Source organism: Pezoporus occidentalis, unplaced genomic scaffold (assembly GCF_034315485.1).
Source record: "Pezoporus occidentalis ecotype Australia unplaced genomic scaffold, CSIRO_AGI_Poc_V1 ctg76, whole genome shotgun sequence".
Lineage (NCBI taxonomy): Eukaryota > Metazoa > Chordata > Aves > Psittaciformes > Psittacidae > Pezoporus > Pezoporus occidentalis.
Window position 1 is genome coordinate 570,965 of NW_026916115.1, and position 26,480 is coordinate 597,444.

At 49.6% G+C, this 26,480-nt stretch overlaps 1 protein-coding gene across 1 annotated transcript in view; it reads left to right on the plus strand.

The window, feature by feature from the left end:
- Window positions 1–16,348, plus strand: part of LMX1A (LIM homeobox transcription factor 1 alpha) — a 42,511-nt gene extending 26,163 nt beyond the window's left edge. Inside the window, exons 3-8 of the mRNA XM_062602144.1 lie at window positions 10,542–10,774; window positions 15,077–15,246; window positions 15,399–15,476; window positions 15,584–15,653; window positions 15,789–15,959; window positions 16,175–16,348. Coding sequence (XP_062458128.1) covers window positions 10,542–10,774; window positions 15,077–15,246; window positions 15,399–15,476; window positions 15,584–15,653; window positions 15,789–15,959; window positions 16,175–16,335 — 883 coding nt within the window. The 3' untranslated portion in view covers window positions 16,336–16,348. The remainder of the gene's footprint in view (window positions 1–10,541; window positions 10,775–15,076; window positions 15,247–15,398; window positions 15,477–15,583; window positions 15,654–15,788; window positions 15,960–16,174) is intronic.
- The last annotated feature ends 10,132 nt before the right edge of the window (window positions 16,349–26,480 follow it).

Below are 26,480 nucleotides of genomic sequence, written 5' to 3' on the forward strand. Positions count from 1 at the left end.
CCCATAATCATACTGACACCTCTAACTGATGTCAGGGTCTGAGACTGCCTCTTTTTTACTGGCATCAGTTAAAGCCTTTTCTTGGGGGTGTTCATGGCTGCTGAAGCCACCTTGAAATGCAATTATTACACAAAAAATATAATACTTTCAAGAGGGTGTCGGCTAAAAATGCAAGCTTCCCTCCCAGACTTCCCCAGGCTGAAGAGGAGAAAGCTCTAGCGAAGCAAGTGAATTTTTACCACTTGATAACCAAATTTTCCTCAGGTTTTATCCCTATTTAGCTTATCCCTTATTTATACCTACCCTACTCCTCTAGGATGCTCAATACCTCTGGGGAGCTGATGACTAGCCCCACAAAGACAGAGCAGCTCTGCTTCCCCATGCACTATATGTCATTTGGGAGCAGATTGCTTGTTGGGATCATGGTCAGCTGCTCATTGCCAGGTTCCTCTGCCCATGCTTCCCTGGACCATCGATGGTGTGAGAACCCCCCTCACACCCTCATCTGTTACCGCAGCCTTGTCTCGGGTGCCGCTTTGCTGAGGGTGCAGAATGCGTACCGAGCATTTGCTTCTCCCGAACCCCCAGCCCGAGAGCACATGCTACCAGAGAGATGCAACATGAGCTCAGCAGAGGTGGGGAAGAAAAAAAAGAAAGGTGGCTTAAATTTAATGTCTTTTTAGATGAATATTTCCATTCATTCCAGAGCATATTCCTCTGGCATTTCCAGCGTGCTTGTTTAGCTGAGTAGTTAACAAACTTCATCGAAACACATGTTATAGTGCTCTCTAGTGCACAGAGCTATGAATGAAGGATGCCTCTTTTGAGATATCTGGATGTGCAGCGCAGCTTTTGCTCCAGAGCAGCCTTTTAACCACAACAGCTGCTTCCCATTGTGGAAATGCTATTGAGAAAAAAAATCCACAACATCCCAACAACTTGACAACACACACAGACAATATTTATGCAAAACCCTGTGTGAGGGTGAACTGGGACACATGGAAATAAAAGATAAGACAAGAAATAACCCAGCCACGAGACTGATATCTCCTCACTGGCAGTTCCCTGTGTGCTCCCACAGATCTCTGCTTGCTGAGCCAGTCTGAAGCAGCTGGTCTCTGTGTCGGGCTTAGTTTACTCTGTTTAGCTTTCATACAGCTGAGCAATTTTTATAGCTGCCAGAACACCAGGAAGCTCGACAGGATATTGGCTGCCTCCTAATGAGAGTTTGCCACATTGGCACGTCAGCACGAATGTCCTGTGAATTTTAAATGCCTGGGAAACGCTGGCTCCTGTGGCCCTGTCCCCGGATGCTCAGAGAGCCACTGGGGGAAACATGGGTTTTCTGTTTAATAAAGGAAAACACAAGCCTTAATTGTAGCCTAGGAGACGGGAGAGCAGTCAGGAGCCCCAGCGCTGAGGTACGGCTGCACCCAGTGTATGTGCCCTTGAAAGTGATGCTTTCAGAAAGCCAGGGGAGCCCTGGGCACTCAGGAATTTGGGTGGTCCTAAGAGTGAGGTCCTGTGGGACCAGGCTGGGGTGGACTTGGTCCCCTGGACTTGCCTGATCCCTTTTTAAACCTGTTGGTACAAGGTGGAAGTGGATTTATGGCATCATGGGGGAGTCAGGGCTGGAAGGGACAAGAGGTCCCTATCCCTTCTTCTGCATAGAATAGGGCTGGCTTGAGTGTTGAAAGGTTGCTCAGGCTGGTTATCCTTGAGGAAGGACATTTCTACACTTGATCTGACTGGTCTTTCTTTTCCTTTTGTTTTTGTTTTTTGGGGGAGTATTTTTTGTTTTTGTTTTGTTGTTTTTTGTGGGGTTTGGTTTTGTTTTGGTTTTTTTTTTTTTTTTGTAATCCTCCTGTCAAAATTCTGAGCGCAAAATAAAAGCTTTTGATTTTTTGCTTCTATATTCATTGTCCATCACAGAAGGTTTACAAAAAAATTCATAAGCAAATATAATGACTTGCAAGAGGGGGTACCTTAAGCTGGAAGAGAATGAAAATAGCTCCTTCCCCCCCAACTGGTCCAGCACATCAAAAAACCAGCGGGTGTGTAAAATCCCCAAGGGGGCAGGAAAACAAGCCCGCAGGATTTTTTATCCAGGATATCCATTTCTTGGAAAGCAAAAATGAGGTTTCAAGATCATCACATTTTTATGTGCAAAATGAATGACATGAACAGCATTTCCTTCTCTCCTAGTTATTCCTGCCCTCCTTACAAAGCCAGCCAAATCAGGGTGGTGGCGGCGATAGCACATCCTCTTGCTCCTGGTGACTTTGCTTTTCCATCATTTGCCTCTCCATTAATCTCAGTACAAACAAAGGCTCTGAAGAGACAAGCTGAAAAGCTCCTGGGGGTACGTTTAAATCAGTCCTTTCTAATAATGTCTGTCGACCTCTCTATGGAAGCACTGCTCCCCAAGGAAAGGACATGGAGCCGCGGCAGCGTGCTGAAATATGGTGGGGTGTAATTAATTCTGACCTCTGGCTCCCGCTCACTCACTCTCAATATTAAATTTGACTAGTGATATTGTGTTTTTTCAATTATCCTTGTTTTCTTGGGGGCATCGAGGGGGAAGGGGTCGCTGCTCGAAATTCAGCTTTGTGGGAGATGTACTGGCTGGGATGCAGAATTGCTGTGCTATGGGATTGGTGGGATTGGTCCTTGGATTGTCTCCATTCAGATGGTGTTTGTGCTTGGACAAAGTGTTGTGGGCAACAGTGTTCTGTGTGCCTCTCCCCCTCTTACCTGTGTCCCTCTTGCCTCCAAAACCAGATCTGTGATGGGGCCAGCTCCCTGCATTATGCTATGTGTTGTTATGGGGGGGGGGGGGGGGGGTGAGGGAAGGAGAGGGGCACAAAAAGAAGCAGCCTTTAGGGAAATGGAGTAAAATCAGCATTTTGGTCTTGTTCTACTGGCCTTGCCCAGAAAGTCAGTAAAGGAACTTTATCAGGCTCCCCAAGGGCCTGCAGGGAACCCATAGCTCTCAGCTCCTGTAGGATCTTGCTGGTGAAAGTCTTAATAGTATACCCTTCATCAGAAATGGAGCAACTGAAAGCAGCCTTAGAAGCCGTGCACTTGCTTGACCTTTTATTTTGGTGTAGAGAAGGCTTGGGGGTTGTTAGTGTATTTTGGCAGCAGCTGTTTGCTGGGAAGGCTTCGTTTGTCTGTTTATTTAACCCTTTCATTCTAGTGGTGCCCCTGTGTGTCACAGTGTGGTCTCTGGAGGGTTGGGGGGGGTGTTAAGTGACCGCTTTTGACCTCACCCAGGAGGCAGGGGTGAAGGTGCCCTTTCCTGGGAAGGCTCAGATGGTTCATGTGTAGCAGAGGGAAGGTTAAACAGTCCAACAGATGCCAACCCCCTTTCCCCTTTGCCACCATGTTCCCCGTATGTCTGTTGTCCCCAGCATGTCCCTTGTCACTGGCATCCTCTGCAACAGCACCAGGCTCCAGGAGGGGATGTAAGACCATCTTAGGTGCTCTCATCAAGCAAGAGTTCATTTAGGGTTTCTCCTGTGGGGTTCCCATGCATGGATCCCCCAGTTTATCCCTGAGTTTAACACCTCCAAAGCCTCTGGGGTCCCTGGACAGGGCTGTCCCCCTGCCTCCACACTGCAGCCATCACTGACAGCAGTTCTGCCTTTGAAAGCAAACTGTGCTTGTTGGCATCTGCCACTGTGATGGGTTCTCCGAGGCTGAGATGTGTGCAGGGCTGGGGTGCATGGCAGAACATGATGCTGGATGGGGTAGGACCATTGGCTTTGGACCCTGAGAGAGCTGGGTTAGGTGAAGAAAGGTTAAAAGCAGGACCCAGGCTTCACCTCCTTTCCTTGCTTTCACTGGTCTCCCAGAGAATACAGCCACCAGCCTACTGCTCAGGGGTGGATTTGCAAGAGGCCAAGGATATTTTGGACTCCCCATTCCTGGCTGCCAGCAGCAGCTAAACTGGACCCCGGGAAGGACTTGCTCCCAAGGGCCATGAAGGCGAGCTCACATCAGCCTAAGGGATGAAATAAGCCCATTTCAGCCCGGTTGCTATGTCCCCTTGAAGGGTTGGAAGATGCATTCAAGCAGCAGGAATGAGAAGGGTTTGAGCTGGGGGGGGGGAGGGAGGAGAAGGGAAATTAAAAAAGAAAAAAAAAAAAAGGAAAACATCACTTGCTGCAAAGTGAGTGAATTCCCCAATAAACCCGAATCTGCTGAGAATACATTTTACAAACACGCAGCGAAGTTGGCCGCTTTTGTTTGGGCGTTTGTTAAGCATTAACTAAAGAATGCCATGGTCCAGCCTGCTCGGTGTGAAACCTAATTCTCCCCCTTTCTGGAGCCATGGCATGGAGTGCTCAATTTTTTTCTCTCTGTAGGACTGCAGCCTTCTAGTACTCCAGCCAAAAAACACTCATATTTTAGCAAGCTTAGCCCCGGCCCCGTTGCCAGGCAGTAAAGCGAACACTTGTCCGCCTCAGGGTAGAGGGGGAGGGAGCCAGGAGACGGAGAAGGGTCAGAAGAACAGTCCTGGGGAAAACATCCCTCCTTCATCACACCAGAGTGCTCTCTGAGGGCTTGGGATGCACAGGAAGGGTGGCTGGGGGTGCTTTCCTGCATCAGCCTGGGAATCTGGAGACCTGGTGTGGATTTGGAGGTTCCTGTGCTCGCTGGTGCTGGGTTGCCCTCTGAATCTCTTTTCCTTAACCCCAGGACATGCCAGCCTGCTCTCTGCAGCACAGAGATGGTCTCATCCCTTTCCTAGTTCCTCTCATGGCCTCAGCACACTTCCTGGGGGCTGAACATCCATGTTGTCCCCAATGCCTATGGCTGGAGTCTGCGCTTGCAGGCACCATACACAGTGGGTGAATCCCTCTCCCTTCCTTCTTGGCCACAGTCCCTCTGCCTCATCCTTTTGCCCCACAAGGGCTGGAGGGAAGGGCAGAGTGACGTGAGCCCAGCAGCAGCAGGACAGCAAATCTTTCCCAAGCCATGCTTGCAGGGTTGACAACAACTGGCATTTTTCCACTGCCAGCCCTTGGCGGACCTGGTGCTGCCCTCCCCCTTTCTGATGAGTGACAGTGAGTGAGAAGATGACCCAGTGCCAAGACAACTCAATCCAACATCCATACACATGGAGCCCTGCTGCTTATTGCCGGTGCTTGCCTCCAGCCTCCTCCTGCACCTCTCGTGCCATGCACAGCCATTGGCTCATCCCCATTTCGAGGTCATGGCTTTGCTCTCCAGAGAGACATTGATTAGGGATGTCTGTGAGCATGGCCTGGCTGGAGCCCTTTACAGCTTGGATGGGTTGGTTGAGGTCTGCTTACACTCCTCCTGGGCCATGCCGAGAGCAAGAGATGAGTCAGGTCCCTGCACCAAGGTGCTGGAAAACCCAGCATCCTTGCAGATGCATCTGCTGTGGGCAGCCCTGGCAGGGAGATGGGCAGGGCAGCTGCTTCACAGGGACTGGTACCAATGGCACCTGCTCCAGCCCTCAGCCAGGAGCTTGTGTGGTCACTTGAGGGACCCTCTCAGCACATCCCTGGGCTAGGCTGGTGCAGGCAGGCAGGAAATTATTCCTGTGCCCAGCCGAGCTGCCTTGCCTTACCTGCTGCCTGAGCCAAGCCTCTGTGCAGTGTTTGAGGTTTGTCCATCACTATTTAATATCGGCATCCCTGACCCACTGCCCCCTCCCCGGGGAGGCTCCAAAGGGCTGTGTTTGTATGCGACACACGCAGACAGACAGCAGACGGGAAGCGCCCGTCAATCACAGCTCCTTTCAGTCTGTCAGCTCAAAATAAAGGGAGAAAGAGGGGGTAGTGACTCTGATGAGAAACTGGGGCTGCCCGTACACCTCCCCCTGCATCGGTGTCAGAGAGGACATGGGATGAGCTGTCCCAGAGGTGCCTCCAGACACGTGTAGAAATTTCTAGGTTTCAGTGATGCTGCATGGATGGGAAACCCAAAAGGAGAGGTCTGGGATGGCTTTCTTGAGGAAGAGGGATTGTGTAGAGAAGTGAGACTTTGTCTCAGAGAAAAGAGGGACATCTGTAAGGCTGGCTAGTTTGTTTAGGAACCTTCCAGCAGAAATGTTGCATTTCTGGAAATGGCAAAATATTTTGTTTCAAAATCTTCTTGAATACCCTGCCCCCCCCCCCTTCTGTTTCAAAACTGTGGATTTTCATTTCAAAAGGGACCTAAATACAAAATAATAATTAATAATAATAATAACGCAGATTAATCAGTATAGAAACAGGAACATTTGTAAGATCAGAAGCAAAAGGTTGTCTGTTGTGATAAAAATTGCTGGCATCACCATATTTTGTCCCAGTTTCTGCTAGATTGAGTGGGTTTGTTTTGATTTACAAATTGTCACTGTCTGTGCTTCAATGAGACTTTCACTGAGCTGTCTGTGGCAGGCTGGGTTTCTACTGAGCATCACAGTGCTGAGCAGGTCACCCTGTCCAGTGTCCTGCACTGTGCCTGCCAGCTTCCTACGTGGTTAAACAAACCCAAAGGCTGCTAGCCAAGCCTCATTTAACTTTTGAACCCCAGGCTACGAAAGGAAAAATTGTCTTCTGCCATCCCCATGATGGCAGTAATGAAAGCACTTCTATTGAAATCTAAGGGTAGGTAATTTGTTCTTGGTTTAAAATCTGTTGAAGTCCCACCCTTCTCTTCCGTGCAGTCTCCTATAGAGAAATGTCATCCAAAGTCCCCTTTGCAGCTGAAGGGAGGCACAAAGAGGGAGAGAGGGGACAAAGTATCTCATGTGTTCTGCAAGGAGGGAGCTGGGCACAGAGCTGAAGATCTCAGAGGTGGAGGAAAACATCTCTGGATCCAGGCTGGTGTGCCTTGCTCAGGCAAAAATGTTAAATTAATTGCTAGATCTGGTGCTGGAAGAAAACTTCCTTTCAGCCCCATCTCTGGCTGACCAGTTGGGTTACCTGTGCAGGAGTTGTCTGTGCTAGAGTTATCCTATGTGAGGTTGCCCTTATTATGGGGTTGTTCTCCAGTGGGATTGTTCATGCATGGGGTTACCCATACATGGGTTTATCCATGGGGGGATTGTTAACCATGCATGCTCTTCCTCCCCAGTTCCTGTACAGGAGCTGGTACTGCCCAGGCCTGTTCCAGGACTGTAGAGATCTGGGATGCCCTTTGCACTCTCCCCATTACTACCTGTGGTAGGCTGAAGTTTTTATGCTGTGACCTTTTACTGCCTAAGATCTTGGTTTATTGTGGATTTATAAGGAGCTCTTAATGGTTTTATACTGTGAAAGAGATTTTATGGGGATTTCTCTGCATCTCACATTGCCCAGGGATGGGGGAGTCCTGCATTGGACAGTGAAAGATGACTGGTCCGTCTGGCATCTCTCAGTGGGAGCTGCTGGGACCTCAGCAATTTGGAAAGAAAGTAATTTATTCAGCAACTTAAGTACAGCTTTAAGTGTGTAATATTAGGCATCCATTTACCTAAATCTCACACCTTCCTGTTTTGCAACATGCTTTGGGCTTAGAAACATCCATCGCTAGGTTGGTGCTACTGTGCTTAATTGGCAAAAGTTTATGGTTCTTTAATCAGTGTCCTGGAAATAGAGATTTTGGACGCATTCACTTGTAAAGATCAGATAGCAGTAATGTAATAGCTTATTAATATTTTATTACTGAGAGCAGTTAGTAATCCCAACAGGTAAAGCTTCATTTCAACAGGGTGAGAATGTGTTACCAGAGCAATCAAATCACCTTCACTTTGATATGAGAGACATAATAAAAGACAATTACAAAAATATTAACACAAGCCTGAGTTTCTCAGAGCTGGGACAAGAAGAAAATAACCCTTCAGAAGGGATGCTTTAGAAGGAATATACATCCCTTTCCTTCCAGGGTAGTCACTTGGGTCTTGGAAATACATACATCTTAGAGACAGAGAGTTGTATGGAAACCTGGGAAATTAAAATTGAATGTACAAAAATAAAAGCTACTAATAGCATTACACAGAATTATAAACTCCCTAACCTCCACCTTTTGTTTGAGGATTTTCCACTTTCCGTAGTGACACTGGTGTTTTATGAAAATTTCACAACACCTCTTTCCTACTTCTTGAGGTATGCTACAATTTGTGACTTTCCCAGGATTTGGCTATCATGGGGAGAGTGATGCACCCCATTCTCATGCTCGCCCCCACCATTTTGGGAAAACTGAGGAGGGAGTGTGCATAGCCCACATGCTGGCATGAAGTGTCCATGAGAGACCCCAAGGCGAGAGGGAGCCAACACCAATAAACTGGGATACATTTGGGTACCCCATTCCCAGCCCTTCAAGCCGTCAGCACCCTCAAAGGCTGGCAGGCACCACTGGCAGGTGGCAGTGTCCCTTTTCACCCTGTGAGAGGTGTGCACGTCTGGCAGGCAGCTGTTTGCCTCTGGAGCTGGGTGCTCACCAGCTGCAGCACTGGGCACTGGGAGGTGATGCTCTGTGGCTGACCCTGCCCTCAGCATGGGGAGGCCGGCATTATCCTCTGCTCCTGCACATAACTGCCCTCCTCGTACTGTGGAGGACACTGCCCTGCCCAGGGTCACTGGCTCCGTGCAGGCAAGAGATGGGCATAGATGCAGCCACCTGCTGCCGACTCTCCCAGGCTTGCTGCCTGCAAGGCAGAACCTGCCTGTCCCCCTCTGGCAATTTGCACAGCTGGCCTCCTTCTTTATCAGCTGTTGGGCAGCTGAAGTGGTGACAGGAAATGAGATGACGCCTGGCTGGGATTTCGTAGGAGCAGAGGCTGTGCATGGGCTGCAGCAAGGTGCGTGCACCTTTGCTGCTGGGGATCTTCTGTTGTGTAGCATCTCTGGTGTTACAGGAGGCTTCGCTTTGGGAGGTACCTCTGGAACACAAAGACACACACATGCCTTATTCTGCCCCTTGTCTCCTTGTTTTATGGGCTATCGAGCTCACCACAAAAATTTTGTAAAATGATCACCGTTTTCTGAGGGTTTTGCTGTAAGAGTTTTGCTTACGTCTGGTCCTCTCCTTGTTGGGCTGGGGCTGGCTCAGCACTTTCCGTTTCCTATGCGGGTTTTTTTGTTTAGTAACTGCCAAAAAAAGAGAAAGGATTGAAAACCCACTGGTGGGTGCAGGGCTGCCCTTCTTCCTTCCCCTCCCAGCCAGTCATCCCAGCACTGCAGCCCCCCAGCACCTCAGGTTTTCCCTTGGAAACACATGGGATGGGACCACAGAGGTGGGAGCTATCTGGGGTTGGAGGAAGGCTGGATGCATTGCTCCCCATGCAGGTCCCTGGGGCATCCCTGGGCTGGGACATGGGCGATGCTCGGAGATAACCTTCACAGGATGTGTGCTGACTTCTGACTTCTCTTTCTGAGCCAAGGTCATCAAGACAGGGGACTAGTAATGTCCAGTTCCCACAGATATTTAGGACAAGGCTGAGTAAACAGTGACTTTTTTTTCCTTATGGGGCCCAAGCCAAAAATACAGATATCTGGGGGTATCTTCAAACATCTCTACTGGGTGAAACATCCCATTCACTTAAAACGTCCAGCCCAGGGATTAGCTCCAGGTGCCTCCAAATCCTCTCAAACCAACACTGATGTTGCTGCCTCCTCTCTGCTTACCTCAGTTTCCCCAGCTATAAATCAATGATCATGCTACTGAATTTCTTGGTAAGGACATTTAAAGTCAGAGAAAGAAAAGCTCTGTTTCAACCTACAGTGTTATTGCTGCTGTCATTATTATTTTTGACTTTTAAGTATAAAGCCAGTGTGCTGAAACCTGGGAATTGTACCATTAGTGATGCTTCACACACTGTCCCATCAATGTCAAGGAACAAGCTGAGATTTCTCTTTTCCTTTTGACATATTTAGTCTTCAGTCTGTCACCAGCCTTAACACAAAACTTGCTGTTGTAGAGATTTTTATGATATATTGGGTGTTTGATTATGGTTGCAAGCAGGAACAGAGCTGTGCCAGTGACCCAGGCCAGAGGGATGGGGTGGTCTGTGGGTGACTTCTTACAGTACTGATGCTTTCTTCAGGTGCTTCTTGAAAGACATGGATGAGCTTACTGGCTCCATTGCCATCTCCATCATCTCTTTATGTCTAGGTGTGATCTGGAGGCAGGTAGAAATGTAGGGTTGGCTTGGTAAAACTCATGTGTGTCCCATGTCTTGTGATGGTGGGAGCTGGTCTGTTGGGTTTGACACCTGTTTGATTTTCAGCTGGAGCATGCAGATGTTGGTGTCTTTGTCCTTTGGCTGCATTCATGGTAAGCACCTGGTAACAGATCAACCAAAAATGCTAAAGTTGACCCAAACGCAGCAATCCCCATTGGCACAGGGCAAGATGCAGCACGTGTCACTGCAGGGAGACAGTGCCACTGCGCCCAGCCCCTCAATGCAATCGAAGCACCAACGGGGTGACACCGTGATCCCGTGATGCCCATCTCCCTGCCACGGGTCCCAAGCACTGCGCCACCTGTGGGTGCAGCCGTGGTGCTGCCGGGCACCCCAGCGGGATCTGCTCTTGCTCCCGCAGGCTCTTCGCGGTGAAGTGTGCCGGCTGCCTGGAGGCCATCGCGCCCAGCGAGCTGGTGATGCGCGCCCAGAAGAGCGTCTACCACTTGCGCTGCTTCTGCTGCTGCGTTTGCGAGCGGCTCCTGCAGAAGGGCGACGAGTTCGTGCTGAAGGAGGGGCAGCTCCTCTGTAAGAGCGACTACGAGAAGGAGCGGGAGCTGCTGAGCTTGGTGAGCCCGGCTCTGTCGGATTCTGGTAAGGGGCCGCCCGTGCCCAGTGTCTTCCTGGCTGGTCCCGCTCTGAGGCCCCTGTGAGTGCAGTGGTGCTCACGAGAAGCAAGGTTTGGGCTCATTACCCTGAAACTCTGCCCCATGGTCCAAAGGGAAAAGTACATCACATTCTCCAACCGGAGTCTCTCCCACCTCAGTAGCAAGAGCATGAGTGGATACTTCAGGAGCAGAGGGTCTGCAGTGCTAGAGGATACTCTGGGGACCATCCCATCTCAATAGGCTCTTTCTGTAATGGTTTGTGCTCCTGGCCTGGGCAGCAGCACGCCATCCTGAGGGGCATACGTCCTCTCCAGGAGCAGGAGGGAGAGTCATGCTGGCCAAAGGTGACATCTCTCACCTCCTTGCCTTTGGAAATAGAGGAGCTGCCTCTGCTGTAAATACACTGTAAACAAGAGTTTTCTTTCTGAAAAATGTCATGGTCCCAAGCATCCCAGTGACTACCTTCTGTGTCCTTTCCCTGTGTATCCCTGTCCCAGACAGCAGACCCAGTGTGATGACACTGCTGGGACACCGAAGAGCCGAGGGGGGCTGCAGGAGAGGTGGTACCTAGCTGGCACCTGTAGGTGGGCAGGGGCCTGGCATCCTGCTCCAGCCAGGGTGTCACTGCCAGGCCAGGTTGCCCGGAACATCAGATCAGCACTAAAATATGTATTCACAGTCAATGCAAATAAAATCTGAATGTTTCCCAGGGAGACAAATTTAGTAAGAAAGCTCAGCAATGGTCACCAGGAGGGTGGAAATGATCTGCTAGCAGAAATCCTTCTGTTAACGCTGTCCCCATGGAGCCCTGTTTCTTGAGAGGCTGCACAACCCTATGCTGTGCACCTGGGTCACTCTTAAAACCCAACACTGGGGGGAAATCTGCCTTGTGGAGGAAAAGATTCAACTTTGAAATGCTGTGCTCTGGGAAGGGCTGACAGCATGGCTGGGGGGGAACCTGTCCTTTCCCTGCTAGAACAAAGCATTGGATTTAATAAAATAGAAATCAGTGTTACGAGCCTGCTTAGGAGCTGGTTAGGTTGTCAAGGTGTGAGGCAAGGCAGGTCACAGACGTGGCAAAGCCAAGTCCTCACTGCCAGGCACAGGCAATGATGCAGCTTGGAGCAGGTGTTGGGGGGGGACAGGGTGGTTTCAGTGGATATGGAGCAAAAATTGCTCAGAGCCCATATTTCTCTTTAGTATTGTGCTCCTCTGCAATCCCACTTGCTTGAAAGAAAAAAAAATCCTCCTCCCAGATAACGGTGATGATATTTAAACAGTAAAGAGTGAGGCAAGGGGCAGAGGTGGCTGAAGGCAGCCAGTGAGTGATGGTCCAATGCTGGAGTTGCTGGAGAGGCAGGAAAGTAGCAGGATCCAGCACACTGGTGCTGCCTCTTGCCTTAGCCCTGGGAAAGTCCTTAATGGAGTGAAGAATTATTATTTTTTCCTTCTGGGATATGCAGACTCTTTCAGATAAAATAGGAACTGATGAGGAGACATCTTGCAGGAAAATAAGTGAATTGGCCACAGCGGTTTGGGTTTATTCCTAATAGGGGAAAAGGGCAGTTTGGGAAAGGCTGGGAAGCTTTTCCTCCCCAGCGACTCATCGGCCAGTGGTCCAGCCCCCTGCCAGGGGCTCTAGCCAAACTGGGAACAACAAGCAAAAACCTCCAGGGGAAATCCTTATTTAGGTGGAAACTCCAGCTGAGACCCAAGGGATGCAAAGGGCCAATGTGGGAGTCAAAAGGGCACAGCAACCCCTTGGCTGGGTGGAAACCCAACCCAAAGCCCCAGCATCCCCTGGCAGCTACTGGTTGGGGGGTCCCAGCCCTTCCTGTCTCCCCACAGACCCCATAGCTTAGCCCCACTGTTGTTCCTGCCTGGTTTTAGTGGCCACCAACATTTTGTCTTGGGATGTTGTATGTCTTTGGAGGTGGTGGCTTAGTGGGGGCCAGCCCATGTGCACATCCCACATGGATTACCACCATGGGACGGCTTTGTCCCCTCCTGGTATGTCCCTCCTGGGGACCCCACCACCAGGCCGGGGGATGCAGAGGGAGCGTCTTCACTCTGGCACTGGTCCCAGATGCCCTTCACCAGCAGTGTGCGATGTGCTTGTCCAACCTCTCCCCTGTCTCCCCCTTGCTGCTTTGAAGACCCCCGGCCTCCCTCCCCCAGCCGCCGCGCACCAAAGGCCACTTTATGAGAAAGCACAGATAAAAAGGGAGCCATATGTTGTCTGTAATCTCCCAAACCCTCGCTTCAATTACCTCCTCCCCTGAGCCTCCGCCGCCCAGCCTAAGTAAACAAGCCCCTCTGAAAGAGGACCCCACTTTCCAATTAAAAGTGTCCTAACGTTTCTCCTCTCCCTAAATCCTCCCAAGTGAGGAATGTTCTGGCCCTGGCGGCGGGATGCGGGCTTGGCGGGTCGGACCAAGGGCATGCTGCACAATATCCATTGCTCCGGCCCCTTCCCAGGTGACGTCAGGGGCAGCCCCAGACACTCATTAATTTCTCCCCCCTCCTTGGTGGAGAAAGGCTTGAAAGGGAGAGTTAATTAAAAGTAATACCCTGCCAAATCCGGCTTCACTTTCCCTTCTTTCCCTTTGACACTGGGAGGGATTTGCGGAGCAGGTGTTGTGTGGGGGGCAGGGCTCTGGAGGGCTGCTGCGAGCGGGTTTTCCCCTTGGCATTGGTTTTGAGCATCATTTGCTTGATGGTGTCCATGAGCCTCTGGCTCCCCCCTGCTGGGCTCTGCCCCTTGCAAACTGGAGGGGATTGGGGCACCTGCCTCCCATTAGGATGTAAAGGGGTTCAGGCACTAAAATGTCCCCATTGGTTGACATTCCTCCTCCCTTCCCTCTCTACCCTTCCACCAAAATGAAGCTCCTTCAGGTTTCAGGAAAGCAGGCAGCTCAGCAGAGTAGACTCTGTGCTGGCACTGAGGAGGCAGTGACAGCCACTGCTCAGCCCCGTTAGCCATCAGACTCCACACCCAGCACCCCTAGCACTGGGCTTCTCAGACCCACTGTGTTGCCATGTCCCTTGTTTTGGGACACTCAAGAAAACAGCAATTTGCCTTTCCCATTGCCACTGCTGCCATGGGCACACTGTGGCTGTGCAGGGAGCTCACAGCAGCAACAAGGCTTTGTCTCCTGGGGGCCAGCATCTAGCTCCAGGCTGTTTGGGGATCACCAGTGTGAAGATCTCTCCCTGTCCCAGCATGCCCAGCCCTAGCCACAGGGAAGGTCTCTGTATCAGCTGATGAGCCCAGGAGAGAACCCAGCAATGTGGACGGAAGAGGTAACTGTTACCTTAGAGCATCCTTGCTCCTCCACTGGAATCACTGCCTCACCTTGCTCTGCAGAGCTGCTCCTGTCATTCCTCATTCCTGACTGGGCTGCCACTGGATTTATGCTTTTGTGATGCGTGTGATCCATGATTAGGTCTTGCCATGGGGTTCAGCCTGACCTGCTCACACCATGAATTACTATGAGCTAGGCTTACAACTCCCTCATGCATCCCCATGTCCCAGAGGCATAACAGCCTTGCAGCCTGCAAACCAGCACCTCAGTTCTGTTATCAATTCCTGAATGGATGGTGGAGGAACTTTCTGGAAAAGGCTATAAGCAAATAACAGCTTGTGAGTGAGAAGGACCTGTGCTGTCAGACTTGCATTACAGCCATCACACAATGGCTGAGCATGGGAGGCTGTCAGCATAGTGGTGATGCAGAAAATGAGGAGGGCTGGTAAGGTGTTTTCCTGGAGCAGCTTCTGCCCAAAGGTCTTGCAGCCCTGCACGGTGGAGGCCAGCAGGGAGATACACATCAGTGCCTGGGAATGCAATGGAGCAGCACATTGCAGCAAGTACCTGAGGGGTGAAGCTTGAAGCAGCCTGAGCTTCTGGCTAGAGAGATTTAAAACTCCATGGAAAGGGGAAAATATAGGCCTGGTCACAGCCGCAGAGCAGGCAGGGATTTGGGTCTGATGGAGGGAAAATCAGATGTCCTAGGATTTCACATTGCAGCTGTTCAGACTGTTGGGGCAAAGAAGAACCCAAAAGCGCATTGGCAGGCTGAGCAGCCCCAAACTATGAGTCACAGCAGCTTTTACCCTCTCTGACCTGCTGTGGGGAAGGCAGCCCCAAACTTCAGCTCCTCTCACACATTCACAGGAATATTCCCACCAACACCAGCTTAAGTCCCCCAGATATTTTTGGACATGCTGGGAAATGGAGTGCATGGCCTGTTGTCTGTAAAGGACTTGCTTCTTCCCCCCCCCCCTTAGGCAAAAGTGACGATGAGGACAGCATTTGCAAACTGGGCCAAACCTCAGGGAAGGGTGCTGAGGATGGGAAGGATCACAAGCGTCCCAAGCGGCCGCGGACAATCCTGACCACACAGCAGCGGAGGGCATTCAAGGCATCGTTTGAGGTCTCCTCCAAGCCCTGCAGGAAGGTAAGGGGAGAAGGGCCCATGCTCAGCTGCCTTCAGCTACTGGGGGTGTCCTGGATGCTGAGCAGGGACTTGTCCTGGCTGCTCTGTTCCCTCCCGAAGTCCCCCTGAAAGGCAGAGTGGGCTGAGATGCTGCTGTCATTCCTTCCTCCAAGGTTCGGGAGACGCTGGCAGCCGAGACAGGGCTGAGTGTCCGTGTGGTGCAGGTCTGGTTCCAGAACCAGCGAGCAAAGGTGGGTACAAGGGGTAGCCCCCACTAAGGTTGGTGCTGGGGCTCCCCTCCCTCCTCACTTTGGCCAGGGAATGATTTCACCCTGGTTTTCCCATTCTTCTCACCCAGATGAAGAAGCTTGCCAGGAGGCAACAGCAGCAGCAGCAAGATCAGCAAAACACACAGCGCCTGAGCTCAGGTACCCCCTCGCATCCAGTTCTCCTTGCATTCAGGATCTCCCTATTTCCCAGCCCTCTCTGGGCTTCCCAAGGGAGCTGGGCCCCCCAAAAAAGCAGCACCCCCACTGCACTGACAACTTGCTCTTATCTTCCAGCCCAGACCAATGGTAGTGGAAGCGCAGGGCTGGAAGGAATGCTGAACCACTACACCACTCTGCCCCCACCCCAGCAGCTGCTGGGCATGGATCAAAGTGTCTACAGCTCCGACCCTTTCCGGCAAGGGCTTACCCCGCCACAGATGCCCGGAGACCACATGCACCCCTATGGTAAATCTCTTGCCTTCTGCCCTTCATGGAGATGCTGGGCTGCGGTGGGGGGCTGTGTGGTGGAGGCATGCATGGGGATGCAGTGATTCTGGAAGATGGTGGTCACCTCACCGCTAAATCCTTACACTCCAAAAGCTGGGGGTACCTGGCACTGTCACGGTGCTGGAGGAGAATGCAAGCTCTGAAGCCCTTCTGCTCCTTCCCTGCTTCCCAAGGTGCTGAACCGCTCTTCCACGACCTGGATAGCGATGATACCTCACTGAGCAACCTGGGTGACTGCTTCCTCACCACGACTGATGCGGGGCCGCTCCAGGCACGAGTGGGGAATCCCATCGACCACCTCTACTCCATGCAGAACTCCTACTTCACCTCCTGAGCGTGACGTGGGCCCCAGCACACGGCAGCCACCACTCTGCTGCGATGCTCCAGGAGGGGCTGCAGAGCCCCTGGGGTTGGGAGGGAGGGGAAAGTGACACTGCTGAGATGCTGTCAAACAATATGTTGTAGCTTGGGATTCTCAAGGAGCGAGTTAAGTTATGGGCTGCATAGTTTCATGTTTCTCTTAGGAGCCTAGGATTAGGGACAGGAGTGGTTGTTGCAGCTGGCTGGTGGATTTTCAAATTTCAAACGGGGAACCAAATTTCTTGTTTCAGCAGGAGGAAAGGCAGGGGGAGGGGCATGCTCCTGTGGGAGCATCCCGGTGCCCTGTTCCCTCCACACCACCTTCAGTTTGATCAGAGGAAACTGCTGATCTTCAAGGAGAGAGCCTGCAGCATCAGCCAGGGTTTGAAATTTGAAAAGCTGACAATGCCTTGGAGAAATAAGGGGAAAATTTCACTTCAGGGTTTTCCCTCTGTTCCCTCTACCAGCTTGAGCACTCACTGTTTAAACACAGGGACTTTTAAGACAGGTGTTCCCATGTGAATATAGAAAGCTAGAAACCCCTAACATCACCCCTGTCCCTGCGGACGGGGCTGTGTGTGTGTATGTGTGTGTGAATGGGCACACACGTGTGTGTGTGTGTGCAGAGCTGTGTGGCTGTGGGTGATGTCCTACACAGCCACACCTGCCAGATTGTATCAACAAAGTTTATTTCTAAGTCTATCAGAAATGTACTGTACAGCAAAAGTAACTTTATTTTCAGCGTGAACCATATTTAAGGAAACACTCAATGCACTTAAGTTATAAGATGAAATAATTTACTTTTTATAAACGTTATGTTTAGGTTGCAAAAGCCCAGTGGCAGGGAAGGAACATCAGTTCATTTCAGGCAACAGGTTTGGATTTTGGGGTTGGTTATTTTTGGTGCTCTCGGGTTGCCCTACTGTTTTTGAGGTGCAACTGAAACCCAAAGTAGGGCTGGCTCCAATTACCTGCTCCTCTGCCAGCAGATTGATGGGGACAGCATGGTGGCCAGATCCCCATCTGGACATGTTCAGTGTGGGGTTAGTGCAAGGTGGAAAGCACTGCTGGACCTGGTGGATATCCGGGCCCATCATGGCTCAGCCATGCTTCTCTCTATCACCTCTCTCCTTCCCACAGCTGGACCAAGCCTGCCTCCACCAGCAACTCCATCCTGTACCCTCAAATATGGGTGCTAGATGAGTGTGAACTGCTGTCATGGCTCTGGAAAACACTGCAGCCTGTATCATCACCCCTCAGGCAAAGGAGAAAGGAGGCATTTTCCTTCCTGTGTTCATCCCTGCCAAAGCCATGGGAACCTGGGGAAAGTTCTCCTTAGGGTCAAGCCTTCAGCTGACCCTCACCTCATCCCCACTCTCGTTTTCATGCATTGTGTCCTTTTGTGCTGCTGTTCACAAATGATGTAAGCAACAACCCGTAAAGACATGCAAGTGACTGTGAGGCTCAAACACTGGCTTATCGCCACTGTACGATCTGACACTGAATGTAGCAGGTTCCAGAGATGGCTGACCCGGTGGGAGATGCTGACACACTGTCAGAAATCGCGTACCAAGATGAAATTAAAAAGACAAAAAAATCTCTGAAAAAAAAAACAACAACAAAAAACCAAACAGCCTGGTCTTTTCTTGCAAGGGGTGTCCCCTTGACTCTGAGAGGGAAGGTTTTGAATCATCTCCACATTCAGCAAGGTGTTGGGTAGCGTATAGCAAGACCATGGGGGAAGCTTCTGCTCCTTGGGTTTCCTATATTAAATGTTCCCTGGTCTGGGAGTAAACTGGACCTTGCGGGTCCTCCGTGGCCAGGGGACAGATTGGTGGGTCTGGAGGGTGACATCTATCCCTGGCTCCCTCCCAGGGTAGCAGTGAGGGGTTTGCTGGGAAGGCATTTCTGCAGGCCAAGTTAGCCCATAAGAGCTTTCACCTGGTCTGTTACTTCACTGTAACCACCAATCCTCCATGGCAGAGCCATGGGCAACTCCATGTTAGGACTACCTAAAAGGTATGGATAGGTGTTTTCCAATAGGAGCTTCTCTCATTCCGGGTCTCTGACATGGAGAGGTTCAACAAATATGTACAGATGGTACCAAATTGGGGATATGGATTCACAACTCATTGTCTGAGGTGTTAAAAATAACATGCTCTCCTTCCTGCCTTTCATCAGTCACTGTTCTGCTGTTTCTGTGCTATAAAATGTTTTCCAAGACCAACCTGCAGAAAAAAAAATATTCTCAAATGGTGTGACTCTCTAAAGAAAACTTGATTTTTATTTTGCAAGATGTAGTTTCCTAGGAACAGTCTGGATTTCTTGGATTAGTTTGGGGGTTTGCTCTATTTCAGGGTAGAAGAACATGGTGCCTGACCCTATAAATTGCAACTGCTTCAAAACCCCTGAGCAGCCCCAACCCAGCACTGTCCAGTTTGTTCCAGATACCAAATCATGTCTTGGGATCAGGGTGCTGGGTAGCCTGCCTGACCCAAACTGCTTGAAACTCCATTCTGGGTCATCCTGCAGCTATTTCCCCTTGCTCCCCAAAATGAAGACTTACTTTTAATCACTTTACAGGCTCTATTTTCTCTTAACAATAACTGTGATTACAGAACATCTCTGAGCCTTTATCCGGCCTCTGCTGCCTCAAAAATGAGCTGAAAAAACACAGCAGGAAGACTAGAGAAATGTCTGACATGTAGGAGAAGGCTTTCCATGGAGAATTAAAAAAGCTGTATTTTGGTGCAAGGTCTTCTCTTCCCTTTCATCTGTGCCTGTTTGCTCATTTGGGATGTAATTAGTGAGTCATTAGGTGAAAGTGTTTCAGGAGGGAGGGCAAAACCTTACAAAAGCAGGCTTCACAGGTTGCCTTGCTTTGGGAGGAGGTGGGAAGATGTGCCCTAGGAAGCTGCCTGGTCTGATTTGTGATGATCTTGTGAAGGACAGCAGGGTAGATGCTTATGTGTAAATTTTGCTGTGTTTCTAAAGCCCTTGCTCTTTCTAAGAGAAAATGATGTGTTGGAAAATTTCTTTCTAGAGACTGTAGCATTTGTGTGTACTTTTACAAAGTACAAGGGTGATACCTGTTGTAAGTGCTAGTGTTTTTTAATGTTAGCCAAGCATGGTTTTTGGACTGGTTGTCTCCAAACCCCACTTCTGGATAAATGACATGGAAAGGCAAAATCGTGTACTTGATTTTGGTGCAGGAGAGCTCCAAAGCATCAGGGTAAAGGGTTAGACATGTTCTGGCATGGGCAGGTTGGGGAAATTATAGCTTGAGATTTCTCTGTCACTAGGCTTGGTGGTCTTGGAGCAAGGCTAGCTGGTGCTAGTGGAGCAGAGGGAATTTGAGCTGGGGTGAGGCTGATAGTCACTGGTGGCTGGAGGTGGAGATGTGCTTTGCTTGTGGAAAGGGAGTTTACCTGGGGGAGATGAAGTATGTGTGGTGTGGAGGAGCTGCTGTGAGCCATGAAGCCAGCATCAGCCTGATTTGTAGGATTCAGCTGCTGGCAATGCCTTTGTTAGCACTACCCAGGTCTGCAATAGAAAAATAGATGTTTTCATTAATGGTTATTAACATTGTCTTAAAAATTTCCCTCAATCAGATGCTTCTTAAAACACATTTAAACTTGGGGTTATTTAAAATCTTTTGAAGATAAAAGGCTTGTCTTTCCCACCCACAGCCATCTCCTATTTGGAAAATGTTCACCTACATCAGTCTGGTTTTCTATCAGCCTAACGATCAATTTACACTTACAGAATTACTTCCCAGGAAACAAACCCTCCATAAAACCCATGGCATACAGACAGGCTGCCTACTTTTAAAATCTTGCCAAGAAGTACTGACATGCTATAATAAGAGTACCTCAAGGTGTGTGTATGTATAAAGTTATTGTATACAGTATCTAATTTGGGGAAGGATCAGTATTGTGGAAGGGGGCAGATCTTTGTCTAGTGAAATCAGCAGAATTTATGGTCTTAAACCTGTCTTAGAATCATAGAATAGTTAGGGTTGGAAAGGACTTTATGATCATCTAGTTCCAACCCCCCTGCCATGGGCAGGGACACCTCACACTAAACCATCTCACCCAAGGATTTGTCCAACCTGGTCTTGAAACCAGGCCTTCCTTCTGCAATTTGACCTGTGTGCTTGACACAGCCTGAACAGGAGTCCAGCTTGCAATTGTGCAATGCAGTAGCAGATGTGGGTCCTCCTGTCATCTGGATTTCATATTCTGATGTGCCATATTTCAGGGTATGGATGGATCCTGCCAAAGAAATACTGGCTGAGCCTTATCTTCTGCAGGTGATGGAGTCACTGCGTAGCAGATGACTTCTTGTCATGCTGGGTGGGTTGTGAGTTTGCTATGTTCAGGACTGGACCCCTTGGGATATACTGTCATGGTGCTGCTTTACCATGTTGTGCTCCATGTCTGAGCCCACTCTTGGCCTTTGGAGCAACTCCCTGGGACAAATGATACCTTCTTGTCAAAGCCAGAAAGAAAAGATCAAGGTCTGACATGAAAGCAGGTTCTACCTTGCTCTCTAATACAAGGACAATGCCAGGAAAGTGTTGGGAGCTGACTGTTGTGTCTCTAGTGGCTCAAAACAAAGCTTCCTCTGTTCAGGCACTGTTCGGTGGCCAAGAAAAGATCAAGTCAGAGATTACTTTTCAGTTGAGGACACTGATTAGATGATACAGATAGGCATCCAGCTCTGAGTGATATCATGTTAATTAACTTTCTCTTTGTGAATGCATGATACAGGAGCTTGTGGCAGATGCAGACTGGAATGAAACTCAACATGGTATTGGCCAGTACTGTCTGGGTTTGAATCTGGAGATTTAAATCTTGATGGTCTTTTCAGGTATTTGTGGAAGACTCGTAGTGCGTAGACATAGAAGCTGGAGCAAGCAACCTTCCCGGAAGTGTGTGACCTTGGTAGCAGATGCTGTCTAGATGAAGGACTGGATCCTTGCCTTGCTCAAAAAGTCGTGGCTCAGCATTTAAGTGAAATTAGTGTAGCTGTGGTGGCTCCTGTCAGCTGTGATATGGGCATGAGGATACCTCAAACTGAGTAAAGAGCTTGGTGTAATGGGGATATTCATTTGTGAACCCCAGCGCACAGCCACTTCCCCAGTCCGTTGGTGCACAGGGTGTTTACAGGCTGGCAGGGTGGGGGCTACCTTCTTGTGTAATGTGAGCACTTGTATATGAGAAGAACTTGTGGGAGAGTTTCTGTGTACCTGCACCAGTGGGTCATCTTTCTGCCCATGTAGGATGAAGAAGGCACAAATCCCAAGGAAGCCACAGGTAGGGTCTTTGCCTGGAACTGGACATGGGGGTTGGCAAATGCTGCTTTTTTGTGGGGAATATGACAAAGATTCAGTTGCTCCTGTTACCTTTCCAGAGTGAAATAATTTGCCAGATGCCTGATACCTACACTAATGCTGTTCTGGTACAGTATGTCACCCGTCATTAGAAAATGCTTGTCCTGTAACACATGATAAAGCTCAAACCACTGAGGATGAGTGCCTTTGCTTTGCAGTAGGTCAGTGCGCAAGATCCCAGATAACACCAGCTGTTCAAATCTGACTTGCATTCCCTCAGTCTTTTCTTCCACTGCTAATCATCTGCATGGAACATTCATTAAAAACAAAAAACCCCAAACAAAGCAAAAAAAAACCCCACACCTTTATAAAATGGTAAGGACTTGCAATGGAACGGCAGGAAAAGGGTTAGAAGTTCTGCAGGTCTAAAAAGGTGAATAATGGTTTCCTATCTTGTTGGAGATCAAATTCTTGTCTCCATTCCTTTGAGTGGTAATGTGTTGGTCATAAAAAGGTTATCTTGTCAATTTTAGACCCTCTAAACACTGATGTGGAGGCTGACGCGCTTGCCTGATTGACGTGTATAAGTTCACAGGCTGGGGATAAGCATATCCAACTGCAAACCATGTCAAAACACTCCAAGTGATCAAATACCGACAGCACTTTTGGTGAAGAACAGCAGATTCCCACTGCCTCGGGCCCTCTGAGCTGCTGCTTCAGAGGGGAGATCAGATTTCTCCTCTAATGACCCAGAGAACAGGGGGCTCATTCAGAGGGTTGCTTGGTGGGTTGAATTGTGGTCTTGGAGCAGACTAAATCCATGGCAGGAGACAGGCTGACCCTGTGGCACAGAGTTGGAGAGCTGGTGGTGAACGTCAGCAAGCATTGCCCTAGGGTCCTTATCAGCTTGATGGCTTCAAGTGGGGTGGAGAGTCAATGATCCTTTTCTGACCAGTCTTATTCAGGGCTCTTAGAGAGCCCAGGCAAGGTTAGTGCTCTAGAGAGCTCATCTTTGGTATCTCAGATCAACAACCTGAAACTGGCTAGCCCCCAGCAGCTCTGGCTCTCCTCTTGCCTATGTTCATTGCAGTACAGATGCAATAATATGTGCCTTGGAGAGGAGAAGCTGGGAAGGGAGGTATCCATGGAGCCTTGGGCTTCTCTGTGCTTTCCCGAGAGCATTTGTGAGGAAACAAGTCTGTGCTCAACACAAGCTCAAAATACTCTGTAAGCACAGGGAGCCCTGAGGCTGTGCATGAGAGTGAGGAGGAGATGGGAAACAGTGAGCAACTACCCATTTGCTGAATGAGGCAGGGACTGTATGGAAAATATAGCATGAGATCATGGAACTAGAGATGTAGCATGACACCTGTGCCTTGGGTGGCTGATTATGTTGTCCTGACAACCTTGCACTGGTGTCCCAGGCTTGCAGGGTTTGGCTTTGCAGCTGCATGCATGTAGGTATTTGGAAAGTAACTGGAGAGCCCTTGGGGAGCTTGGGAAGAGGAGACTGGTGAAACTCTTCCAAAAGGATTAGCTGGAGCATGCCAAAAGCTATAACTGACTGTTGGCTGCTCTATCTCCTCCTGGAGTAGGCGGAGAAGTGAGGAAGGAGTGGTGACATCCCAGTGCTGCCAGCAGATGACCTGGGGGCTGGGGCACATCAAGCCTATCCCATGGGGCAAAGAATTCCTTTGCAGGAGCTTTTCAACAAAGGCTGGAGTAGAAGAGCTGAAAACAGGGTGAGAGGCTCAGGCAGGACACAGTGGTTAAAGGACAGTAGCAAATGTGGCAGAGCTGCTCATCTGAAACGGGATGTTAGCTGCAGGCGAGATCAGGACATTAGGGAAGATGAGGCAGTGACGTTTGGGTTAAGAGAAAAGGAACAGCTCCACTGTGGGTGATCAGGAGGCCTGAGCGGCAGGGAAGTAGAATAGCATGGCTGGTGTTTGACCAGTGGCTTTTCCACATCAATCTGGGTTACCTGATAGCATGAGATGGGGAAGGGACACTGAATCTGGAGAAAAGTATCAGTGAGTCTTTGTTGAGGAGTTAGACCTATGAAGATGCCCAAAGGCAGATGTTACTCTCGAATGCATTGCAATATGTTGGGCAGCAGTGGGGGGCCCATAGTCTATGTCATACCCAGAAATAGTTATATAAATTGATCTGCTTGGCTTCTTTCCTGGTCTTTACAGTCTTACATTAATTAAAAGCTAATCACTTCTTTTAGAAAGACTTTAAGTGCAAACAAGCTTATTCAAGATAATGAAATTGCTTCCTAATTGATTATTCCTGCAGTTTAACAGCTGCTTCCCTCACTTGCTTAGTTTTTCCTTTTCTCAAAATACAAATCTGCTGTTGATATGACCAGCTCACCTCCAGCCAGGAGCTCGTGAGGAGCTAACAAATGTTTGCGGCAGTGCTGGCTTCTGTGAAGGGATTGACAGAAGTGCCTAGTGTATTAGCTAGGGCTGGAGCTGGTGGGGAAGTGCTTCCCCATGAAATATGAATATGCAGAGGAGATGATGCATTTTCAGTCTTCCCCATGATGGCCTCAAAGCTGTGATGTGCTGGGGGAGGAGGAAGAGTCTTGTTTCATCCCACTGCCCTCGGCTACCCGAGTTTAGGTGCTGCCTGACTGCGTGCACCCGGCCAGCCCCTCCCGATAGCATCGGGGTGAATACAGTAGGTGCTTTGTGGTTGTGGGGGGGATCTGGTTACTTGGGAGCAACTCTGCTCCTGAGGAAGATGATGACAACATGCTGGGGGGAAGCAGGGCTTGAGAAAAAATTACAGTGCCAGTTTGTGAATTACTCCAAGATTATTTCAAGGTACTTCCTAAGGAAGAAGTCAGCGGGCCCCCTGCAAGGCACAAGGGCTTTACAGCAGATTACCTCATCTGCATCTACCTGCTCTTGCTGTACTATACCTTGCTGTGATATCCTTGATGCTGTGCTGAGTTTGCTGTGCTACACAACAAGAGACATGTATTCCCTTTTTAGATGCTATTACAGGTCTTGCTCTGCATTCCCAGCAAGGCTAGTGGTGGCTCTTCTTCCTTTCTCAGCAAATGTTTCCACCTTGCTTTTCTGCTCAGACAAGGCTTATACAGTTACCTGGCCTACACCTCCTTGCCAAAATGATTTTGGGAATGTTGTCTAATTCCTGCCAATTTTCATAAATTAAAACATAGATTTCTGTGGATTTTGCATAGAGAGGCTCTGAAGAGATCTATACATCTGTCCACTACTTCTCTTCCCCTCCATGCAGAGACCTCAGTGTGAGCCCTTACTGGATTTCAGGAATTGCGTTGGTGAGCACTATTATCTATGTCGCACCTGCAGCTTAGGTGTGAGACAAGGGCTGTGGCTGCCCACCAGTGGGATGTACAAAGCCATGGAAGATCAGGCTTTCTGGAAGCTGGGTTGCTACCGAGTCCTGGCTGGCAGGTTTCTCTGCCTGACAAACCCTACGAGTTTAGCTCAGCTGAGCTGAGACCCAGGAGCACACTTGATGTGAGGGAGCTGTGGAAAAGATGCATTGCTGCTACTGGCTCATTCTTTCCCTCTGTTGGGACACCTGGCCAAAATGGGTGAGGGATATGCTGTTGTTTTTTGGCCTCACACCCAGGTGTCTGGTGTCTTGGCAGGTCATAACAGCAAGTCCTTCAACCTTCTTTCTAGCTAAATGTCTTGCCCTCCACCCCTCTTTTGGCAGCAAGTTCTAGTGAATGTGAGGCTGAAAGGGTCCTCTAGAGGCTCTCACTGAGAGTTTAACAGTGTGCAAACTTCTTTCTTTGGTGATGTCTTGAGTTGCCCTAATGTGATAACTGTTCTCAGTGGGGTTTTCTGTTGCATGGGATGCTTCAGGAGGGAGCAGGACCCTTAGCTAGAAGGCAAAATTTTTGGGAAGTCTGTGGGAAATAGAGCAGTGAAATAAGGAGATGGAGATGAAAATTTGCCATCTGGTACAGAACAAACCAACTGCAGGGAATATTCAACACATACAAGTTTGCTTCTGCAATGTGTTTGCAGTCCTGCTGGTGCAGGAACCCACTGGATGTGACATCTCAGCTGCTGGTCCCTAATAAAACCTACAGTGTACCTGGAAGCTTCACCTTTGTCAGTGATGGGAAACTGCTCAGTGCTGGGCAGGTTGCAGCCCTATTGTTCTGAGCTGTGCTTTTGGTGTGCTGCATACTGGTGGGTAATTGGTGTGCCACTCATGCAGCAGGCTGTCTGTCTGAGGAGAGACACTCCAAGCTGCTTTTCCCAGGAGGGTGCACCTGGTTATCCTGTCTGTTAACATCCATGTATTGGAGGACACAAAATACCACTCTCGACACACCACCTGCATGATGCAATCCAGACTGAAGGCTCTGTGGTAGCCAACTGATAAAACTGTCCTCAAAACCACAGTGACACATGGACTTAGACAAGCTTCCCTTGCAGGGTGAATGGATCCAGTTTCAGTGTTAATGGGTTTCCCAGGATTTGCAGATGTGAATTGTTTGCATTCTTGACTCCAAGGTGAGTGCAGGTGCATCAGATGGTCCCTGTGAGCACCCCTCTGGTGTGCTGTCCCCACCTCCTAGGTCACAGGCGGCTGGGCAAGTGCACAGAGCTGCTATTGTGCACTGCTGCCTGTGTGCCAGCTACCTGCCGGACAGCCCATTGGGTGCTCAGGGTGTTACTTGGTGCTGTCTGAGTGGCAGTGCTTTTTATAAAGGCATCTCTCCTTTATCTCCTCCAGGAGAGAAGCAGTTTGCAGAGTCAAAACCC